We start from the raw sequence: 10,029 nt of genomic DNA on the forward strand, positions 1-10,029 counted from the left end.
CTTGGCAGGCTTGGGTAAATCGAGGTGCCTTCTAGCAGCGTGAACTTCTGGCACGGTGAATGTGTTGAGAGAAGGGGCATGAGTGCTGTTCAACAAGTCCTTACACTTGCAACTATGACTTCCTTGGCAGTTCTTACCTTGCTTTAGTGTGAGCGTACTCTCTGTTTTTTCTTAATCCGTGTTTCACTTCTTGGTCATTTTGAATTGTAACAGCCACAAACCTGCTGCGAAATACACAACATGTTTTTTGCAATTTTGATGTGGCTTCCTTTCAAAACACAAACGCCATCTTAACAACTTCAAAAATTATTTTATCTGAAGGACTTTACCATGAGTAATTTTTAAACAACTTTGCTGAAAATGTGTTTCTCCTTAACTATGGACTATAATTGACCTTCCATCAGAAAATGGATAAAATGGCAATCTTTGTTAGCTAGTGAGCAGTGAGGAGGCCAGAAGAGGTAGTGTACTTCACCACTGACATACATGTTAGTATCACTTTTAAGACAAAGCTTGGGAAAAACCCCCAATATTTGAAATCCTGAGACACTTGCATTTATTCAGCAAAAGATACTTCTTTTTGGGAGGGGGTAGTCTGTCTAGCAAAATGTTAATTGAGTCAGTGGCTGAACTTTATGAATCATGCCTAGATCTTGTCTGCATGACCGTGATTAGTTCATAGGGAGGCTGTTGTGCTCCTGGTGCTTTCCTGAAGGCTGAGAGAGCTGTTTGGCTGCTGCTTATGGTGTGAAGAACAGATCACCCTCTTTGAGATTTCCTTAAGGTCTGGGAGAATCTTCTTCTCACTGACGGCCTTCCCCATAGCCCGTACTCTTCTGCCTCTGCTATTATTCTCAAGAGGCATGTATATGATAAGTGTGATTTTCTTCAGTGTATGCATTTTGCAAGTATAAAAACTGCAAGAAAGCATGGCATTAAAATGCCAACAAAAAGAATTTACATAGAAAATGGTGTGCAGTGGGAGACTTTTAACTAGGACTTAAAACAGGAGTGGAAGATTGTTTGAAAGCATTACATGTGGAGATGGACAGGGAATAAAATTGGAAAACCAAATCTCAAACGTGTAGCCACTCCAAGAAGAGGACTTGAGTACTACTTGAAACTTTTTTATTTTCAGACTGCTACGCCTTTTTAAAAAAGCATGAGTGCTTGAGTATTTTGATGGCATTGGGGGCTAGTGTTTGAAGGCTTAATATTTTGTGGGGTGGGAATGTCATCTTAACCTAACTTCTCCGTACAACATATTTTGAAATAAGTACTCTTCAGAACTGCAATTCTTGTTTTTGGTGGAAGAACCTGTACCGTTTTATTTTTAGAAGGAAATAAAACACTTTCTCATTGCACAGAGTACATGCTTTGGCAATATGAGATGTTGATGGTTTAAATTCTATCATTACAAGATACTGTTTTTGATAGGCTTGGTATATTGGATAGCTTACAGAAATGAGTTCCTTCTGGTTTTTCTTTGTTCCTTCAAATCCAAAGCTTAGTTCTGGCTATAAGATCCTTTCAGCTTCCTTTGCTTTAATTTGATTGGTTTTCCATTTCAACACCTCCATTATTTAGATTGGCTTTGTTCTGTAGTAATCATACAAGCTATCATGCCTGAAATAAAAGTTAATAGTTCTGTTTGTGCTGCGCTCATCACAAGCCAGCCTGGGTTTGGATTTCCCATTTCAGTTTTAGGCCAGCCTGATTCTTCTTGCTTTAATATTAGAGGCGTTGTTGATTTTGTAGTTCTGTTGTGTGACTGTGTGGATTAGGACATTATGTAATGCATGAACTTTTTTTTTTTTAATCCATTCTGTTTCATAGTTGGTAGATGTCCAGGTCAAGTGTTAGTTGGTGATAATTTTTATAGTCACTTTTATATAAGTGGCTGTTGCTAAACAGATACATTTCTAGCAGACACTGTCATTCATTTTCAGCTGTAGTGTGGCTGGATTCCTTGAAAATCAGCCCTTCTGACTACTTTAAGTTCTGGTTGCAGTTGTAAAGCCTGGGTTTCTAGAACTGTTAAAGCCAGAACCAGTGCTATACACACTGTATCAGCCCACAGTCTCAGCTCTTACATAGTAAGATGCAGTTTCTCAGCCTTGAGTGCTGATCTCGAGGAGGATCAAAATGGTTTGTGATAAGTTTTGTTAATTAAAAAACCCCCACACACCCAAGACAAAAACAAAACAAAAAAACCCCTCAAAACCATATTTAGTTGCTAAGCAACTCACAGCAGTGCCCTGCTGATTATGTTTTAGAGGATCCATAAGGCTCATGGGCTCCCACACTAATGTGGGATGAGGCACCCTTTTATCAAAATACTGCCTCAGGGACATGGAGTTCTCGCTCTTCTCTTTCAAAGGGGTTGTAGAAGAAAAGGTAACTCCCAGCATTTTATGCAGACAGAAAGAAAAAGAGAGAGTGAGGTAACATCCCACTCAATTTTTTAGATGGGTTCTCTTTTGCATGGTGGTCACCTCTAGTTTCAGTGGAAAGACTGTTCCTCTTAGGCAGCAAGGCGGCAACAAAAAAAGGCTGGTTTCTTTGGAGATGGTGTTGAGGTCAGCAGTAGTTCACTCTCTCTGTTTGCTTCTTTTTTTTGTTTTAATAGTTTAGTGTGACGAAGATGAGTGGAACGAGGAAGGGTATGTCACTGAAGAGTGCCCGAGGCACTGGGGAAGCTTGAATAGAAACCATTAGGCTTGGGAAACTACTTCAGGAAGAGAAAGTCTGACAAATAAGCATAAACTAAGGTCTTCATGGAACTGTGATAGATATCAATACTTTAAGCAGGCCTATGATGTTTTAAAACTAGTCACTTAAATTTCTTCTTAATTTATAGGTGATGTTTATTTGAAGAAAGTATCTGGATTCTTACAGCAAGATAAAAATGTTATATAAAACTTCTGTAGGTCTAGGTCAAATTTAGGGTGACTTAGCTGCAAAATAAACGTGTATAATAAAAGTGAGGTTCTGTACACAGTTTTTACATGTGTATATTTGTGAGAAAGGAAATTAAATTGTTGCTTATGAACCTTAATTAACTCAATAATCAGATGATTCCCAAGGTAATAAGTTTCAGTGTGTCAGAATCTGAGCGTGGACCCTTTAGCAGTCAGCTGTATTTATTGTTCTTTGGGCAGTGGTCAGAGTCATATGACCAGTCCTATAGGGAATTGCCCAAACTAGTCTGATGCCTCCAAAAAGTAAAGCCTACTAACTCACGTAGAACTGAGAAGTTTTGTATACAAAGTGTTAGGAGTTCATCTCTTGGCTCCTTTTTTTTTAAAAAAAAAAAAAAGAGGACACCAGTGGTGGTCAGTGAAACCTGTTTTCAAGGTAGGTCTCATAAATGTGTGTAGTATTTGCATTTGTTCTTCTGCTTCCCCTGTCCTCTACCATGAGGATAGCTACAAATGTATGGAGCACTGCAGTATGTACAGCCACCTGACCTGAGAAATATTCTAATAGATCACTATTAACTGCAGTTTATCTGTTGCAGGAACAAAGAAGAAAGCTGCGTGTCCAGGACTTGGTTTGTTTTATACTGTACTGTCTGCCTTCCTTTTCTCAGTGGCCTCTTTATTTCTTAAAAAAATAGAAGATGTACATTCAGTGGAAGTGAGTGCATTTCGATGTGTTTTCCAAATGGCATTTGTTCTTCCTGGTTTAATATACTACAAGTAAGTGTAGCAAATGTTTAAATTTAAAGTTATTTCTTAAAAATAGATCTAGAATTATAACTCACTTAAATCAGATTGCAGTATTATTTGAATTCAGACTGCGATTGCATAACTGCATTGTTTTGGATTAGTTGATAGTTTCTTAATACAATTCAGAAGACTGAAAATCTTTGACTCCCTGCATTGTAGAGGTTTCTACAGGGATTATATAAAATGTAACGATCTTCCATGAAGTGGTGTTCTTAAAAAATAGAAGGCAATTTGCAGATACTCTTGCGTTATTTTGCAAGCAAAAAAATAATAGCTGGACGAACAGGTTCCAGACTCTGAATGTGATTGGGGGTGGTGATGGGAATAAATTGATCTGTGATCAGACAGTTAAAAGTATTTTGATATTTGAGATAGGTCCCTCATCTAGAAAGGTATGTACAATCTAGAAGGGTGTGTACATTTAAATGTGATTGGATGTTGGTCATGAAAGAAGCAAGCCAGTGACATTAATGTGACCTTTCTGTTTTTCAGAACAGGGTTTTTGGGACCAAAAGGTAAAAGAATTTTTCTTTTCTTCCGAGGATTCCTTGGCTCTAGTGCAATGATTCTTCTCTACTATGCTTTCCAAGTCATGCCACTAGCTGATGCCACTGTTATAACTTTTAGCAGTCCTGTTTTTACATCATTGCTGGCATGGATCTTTCTCAAAGAGAAGTACAGTATTTGGGATCTTCTGTTTACCCTCTTCGCAATCACTGGAGTGGTTCTTATTGCCAGACCACCATTTCTGTTTGGGTCAAACGTTACGGGGATTGAAGGAAGTTACACAGATCACCTTAAAGGAACTATAGCAGCAATTACAAGCACAGTATCTGCAGCTTCGACTTTTGTTATACTAAGGAAGGTGGGAAAATCTGTGCATTATTTTTTGTCCATTTGGTATTATGCAGTCATTGGTTTAATTGGATGTGTTATAGCATTGTTTGTGATGAATGAATGGCGTTTACCATATTGTGGTAAAGATAGGGTTCTTCTAATATTGATAGGCTTGTTAGGATTAGGGGGTCAAATATTTCTTACAAAAGCATTACAGATAGAGAAAGCTGGACCTGTAGCCATAATGAAAACAATGGATGTGGTGTTTGCTTTTATTTTACAAATTCTTTTTCTCAATCATCTGCCAACTTGGTGGACTGTGGGTGGTGCCCTTTGTGTCGTAGCTAGTAGTTCTGGAACTGCCATTCGTAAGTGGCGACAAAGCCTGAAAAAAGCTAAGCAAAATGAAATCTAACAATACAGACACTAATTCCTTACAGAAACATATATACACAATATTTATTTTTATTTATTTTAAGTATCTCATTTACCAAATTGTAGTACCAAGTTATCCAATACAATAAGTTGTGGTTTTTTTTTTTAAAGCAACATTGAAGCTATACCTAATCAGTTGTTAAAATATGCTTTTCTTATGTTTAGGCATTCAAATATGAGAAGTAGGGAGATACTCAAGAGTTGCTTGCTTGCTATCAAAAGTGGATAATAGTTTTTTGGCATTTATTTTTCTGAAATTCCTGATTCTCCACTTCTTAGACCCTTTCTCTATTCTGCTGAGCAGTGGAAGTCAGTCTCCCAGGCTTATTTAATACTCTGCTTGATTACCAGAGGGATTGTAGTACAAAAGTTGGAAGAGAATGAGGAGTTATAATCCTATAAACATTCAAATTTTGTAGAACAGATAAAGCTTGCACATTTACAAGCTTTCTATTTTTTTTCTTGCACAGAACAGATGCCAAATGGGGATTTATTTTTAATTTGGATTCTAAAAGAACAAAGGATATTTCATCTTTCCAAGTAATATCAAAAGAAAATTAACTTGTGAAAATTATCTGTTGGCTTTGCTTTCTTCCAAAAAAAAATTTTCAATGTTTGCACTTGCTTTGCAGACATAGTGAAACAACCTAATCCCTTTTTTTTAATGCGATTTTCCCAATAAACATGTCTTTAGTTGCTGCAGTCTCAGTGATGAGAGACGACAATTAATTATAAGCCACTCGTAAATTAGCTATTTCTTGTGGTATGGAATGTTATGCTGTAGCTGCACTTTTCTTTATTCTATGCAAAATATTGTATTTTTTTAGGTATTTAATACAGGTTGTCTTAAATGATGATTATGACCTTTTTGTTTAGATTCTTTTATACAAAAGTTCTTTATAAGACTAAGTTTAAGTCTTCTTGGCCTTCATGAAGTTAGGCAAATGCTTTATTGTAAATCCTCCTATTTCCTAAGAATTTACAAGTGTGCAGACAAACTGCAGTTTCAGAGAAAATGCAGGTTGGCCAAGGTCTTAGCAGAGATTCTGCAGAACAGGTTTGAGGAGAGCTTGGTGGGAGGGTGGAGCTGTGCATACACATCTCATGACCTGGAGACATCCCTACTACATCAGGCAGTTCTCCAGCTGGCCCTTTTAAATCTGCTTAGTCACTTCTCTTACACATCTCTCACTTTTATAGGCTTTACCTTGATAGTGACAAATACTGAGAAAAAAGGCTTGTGTTACTGATCTTAGTGTCCTTCATGTTTGAGGAGGAATATAGGTTTAGTATCAGCTAGGGGGATTTTCCCAAATGGAGTCTCACGTACTTTTGGGTCTTGTCTCAGTAGTGCTTAAAGAAAAATTTAACTTGGATCTTTATTTGTTCCTTTGTATTGTGAGGTGTTTTTCAGTTATTTACTTACTCCAGTGTTTTTCTAAAGGAGAATGCTGTGTTCTGTAGACTTGATACTTGTTTGTTTGTTTTTTTCAAAATCACTGAAGGTGGCAGATGTCGTCTTATTTTGATTTATAGATGTCTAGTCACACACCTTTTCTTTTGCCAATAAGCATTGCATCCAGGCAGGGCAGATCTAGGGCACTTGAGTCCCAAGGGACTGGAATGTGTATAGTACTTTGAGATGCATCTGGGTGTTAGGAGCCATCTCTTGGTGCAAGATTCTGGATGTAAACCAGCACTCTGAATTCACATTTGTTTATCTACCACTTGAGTGGTAGATATAGCTGCCCATTCTCTGCTTCTCCTGAAGGCTGAAGTTCAGCTACTGCTGACAAGGTCAGGAGTAGTATGAAATGGCTTTCACATCTCTTCAAAGCCTGGTGTAATAATAAAATTCCAATTTGGCACCCATTTTACTTACTACTTGAAACTGTAAACTGGGATTGTTTCTTCTGCTGCTCAGCCATCACTGCCATTGAGCAGCAGCTTTCAGGGGAGGGAAGGAAAATAAACTGCATTTTTTTTACTGCTTCACTTCATGTTTAATGTGCACGTGTTTGAATTGACACTTGCAAAGGTGTGGTTCCAGAGCAGTTCAGATTGATGAAAACTTGAGTTGTCAGCTGGTCCTGGTCCTTCCTGTTGGATCAGTGCTCGTGCTTATGTGGTTGCATGGTGAGGTGGCCCTGGGAGCTGATCCAGCTACGTAACTTCTTAGTTGTTGGAGAGGGCAAAGTCAGAGCAGCCTGAACTTGATGACAGTGTGAAAACATTAGGAAGGGGAATTGGATAATAGTTTAAATTACAGCGTATGAATGCCACTTTGTCAGTACGGAATAAAAATAATGTGGAAGCTCAAAAAATGTTTAGGTTGTATGATTTCAATGAATTTTGTTTACACTTAGTAGAGAAGAACAGACTACTGAAGAAAGGACTGTTTTCTTGCGCTTAACACACAAGTACAGAAAAAAGCTGACCTGAAATCAGCAACCTGATATAGTGATTGGTAATTTTTCTCTCAAGATCTTGCAGAAACTCTTTAAATATATTTCCATACCTGTAGTGCCAAAAAACCCCAGATGATTTTTTTTTTTCGTTGTCCAAACCTACAGGGTTTCCTTATGGGCTCCATCTACTTATTTCCTTTTGCTCTTCCTAAGCTTTCCTAAATATTTAAGTTGTTAAAATAATAAACTAAACAAGATCCTATGTTGGAGAACATCATATTTTTTTTAACATCATTTTGATTTTGATCCATCGTTCAGAGAATTGTTTAACTGGTGTGAGAATGAAGGACTTGACTAGAGCTTCTCTAGTCATGAAGCATGACAAGCTAGCTTCTATAACTAGCTTTTCTCGATGATTTTGGGAATGGAAGACATTTAAGCTTTAATTTTTTTTCAATCACCTCAACCTTTAAATTTTTCTTCCTCTCAAATATAGGTTGAAAACCTAAATTAACTAAAAGCCTTGAAGAGAATGAAATTATACAGAAGTATGGATACCCTAAAATGTTGCTTATGTGTTTTTATTTAATTGAAAATATTGCTTACAATCTCTGTTAAGATGGTCAAACTTTTTTTTTTGTTCCAGAGCTTAACAGTTTGAGAATCTGAAATGAAACTGGCTGAACCTTGATTCTTTCAGATTTTGATTTTTCCTTTTTATCTTTTTTTTTCCTTTCCTTGGATAGAATTTTACTTTAGAAATCCTTTTTAGCTTTTTAAGTTTTAATACAGCAAGTTTCTCAGGGTCAAACGTTATTTTTCTGAGCTTTGAGTTAGAAATATATTATTAATGTTCATCGCCTGTAGTGTCCTGTTGTGATCTTAACAGTATTTTTAAGTTTGATAAATGTACTTTTCTAACAGGAAGTCTTTCCTTTGTAATATGATGCAATATCATTGCATTGCAATTGCTATGGTATGAAGTTAAGTTTCTCTTGAATGTCAACATATTAATTCAATGTACTGATTTAGTGGATCCTGAGTAGAAAGAGTAATAAATAATTATTGGTTGTTTTGCACATAAACGCAGGGGAAAAAGATTTGGTCGTTACTTATGTATCACAAGCATGTTTGTTATGTTCTTTACTATGCAAAACACTGTAATCATCTGTTGTCTTCAGTGGGACTCTTTAGCCTTAAAGCCTTATGTACCCGACTCTTCTATATAAAGCTGATGGCTGACAAAGCTTTGTGCTGTCACTGTGCAATAGCCAATTTCTTTCAGATTAAGCTGGTTGTCAAAGTTTGCTCTAAAAGCTCCCTAAATACATCTACACTAAGAATTTGACAAGCTCATTGGGTGGACAAGGGCAGTCTACATAATTAAAATGTATTTACTGCATTTGTCTAACACCAGGCATGAAGTCACCTCAGCGTAACAGCATTGGTGAAATAACTAATCCAGTGTGTCATTTTTCTTCTGAAACCTGAAACTAGGCTCCTTCTCAATTCCAGAACTGTTCTAAGGTGGCTCTTCCTGTAATTGATAACGACAAGATGGATAATGCTACCCTTGATCATCATTTAGTATAAACACTTCCCCCCGCCGCAGTATTTTTTCTTCCTTGAGCCTTTGTTCAAGAGCTGCCTGTTTGAAGAAAGTTTATTTCTAGAGACACAGCCTCTTGAAAAGTTATTTCCTTGCAAACTAGAGGTAGTTAACCAGAAAGAGTCTGTTTTCCAGTTCTCTAACCATGCTAGGCTCATCTGTGGCATCAGTCCCACAAGCGTAGTAGAAGCAGGATCTCTGTCCCTGCATGGGTTCAGGGTTGGCAATGCTGACGGCAGATGTGCAACACAGACTGCAGCAGGACATTTCAGTTACCAACAGAATGTTATTGTGGTCATAACTGCCTATCCATCCAAAGAAGAGTTGTGGCTTTATGTTCCTGCAGATGCAGGTAATTTCAGGGTGGAACATACATAGACTTCTATGGTGATAACACTTCTGTATATCAGAATGAGTAATTTCCTATCTTATGTGAGTTATTGTTTAAAAAAAAGGGGGTAAAGATACCCTCAGCATTAAAGGATTTTTACTATGTCCTATATATTGTTAAATATATGTTGAATGATACGTTTTGTAGAAGTTACTGGCTTTGTTATGTAGTAGTTTATTTTTATAGACAATTCTTATACATTGAAATGTTAAGAATATTTTCATAAGAGATTTATATTCATCATTGCCAATAAAATGAACCTGAAGAATTAATATCTGGTTTTGCATTGATTTGTAGAATGTACTTGAATGTAGTGATTGTAAAAGCCCTATGAAAGAAGAGTTTATCAGGCAGTCCTTGTTAAATGTGAACATGTGCCTCATTCTGCTACTGTTAGCACACTGTGTCACTTTTTATGCCTTGCAACAAGCTAGAGACTAAAGGAGGCTCCATCAGCTTCCATACAGCAATTTCTTAATTGGAAATACTGTGGCATTTACAGGTCAGTAAAGTTAAATTTTCCTGTGTTCAAGTGGCAGTTTGTTTTTGTGAGTTTTTTTTGGGTTTTTTGTTTATTTCTGTATGTCATGATTTGAATTCAAGTCTCGTCCATTTTGT

The 10,029-nt window shown here is 36.9% G+C and overlaps 1 protein-coding gene across 1 annotated transcript; it reads left to right on the forward strand.

Annotated features, from left to right (window-relative positions):
* The first annotated feature begins 3,525 nt into the window (after nucleotides 1-3,525).
* SLC35G1 (solute carrier family 35, member G1) lies at nucleotides 3,526-9,478 on the forward strand. Its single transcript, XM_010286222.1, has 3 exons — nucleotides 3,526-3,701; nucleotides 4,224-4,596; nucleotides 9,239-9,478. Exons 1-3 carry the CDS (start codon nucleotides 3,667-3,669, stop codon nucleotides 9,251-9,253), a joined length of 423 nt encoding a protein of 140 aa, XP_010284524.1. The 5' UTR covers nucleotides 3,526-3,666; the 3' UTR covers nucleotides 9,254-9,478.
* The last annotated feature ends 551 nt before the right edge of the window (nucleotides 9,479-10,029 follow it).

The sequence above is a fragment of the Phaethon lepturus genome, unplaced genomic scaffold (genome assembly GCF_000687285.1).
Source record: "Phaethon lepturus isolate BGI_N335 unplaced genomic scaffold, ASM68728v1 scaffold56184, whole genome shotgun sequence".
Classification (NCBI taxonomy): domain Eukaryota; kingdom Metazoa; phylum Chordata; class Aves; order Phaethontiformes; family Phaethontidae; genus Phaethon; species Phaethon lepturus.

What these genes read in the sequence shown, in the direction of transcription:
- SLC35G1 (XM_010286222.1), top strand. Translation starts at nt 3,667, where the DNA reads ATGGCATTTGTTCTTCCTGGTTTAATATACTACAA. An exon ending in CCTGGTTTAATATACTACAA is followed by an intron (nt 3,702 to 4,223) that starts GTAAGTGTAGCA and finishes TCTGTTTTTCAG; the next exon opens with AACAGGGTTTTTGGGACCAA.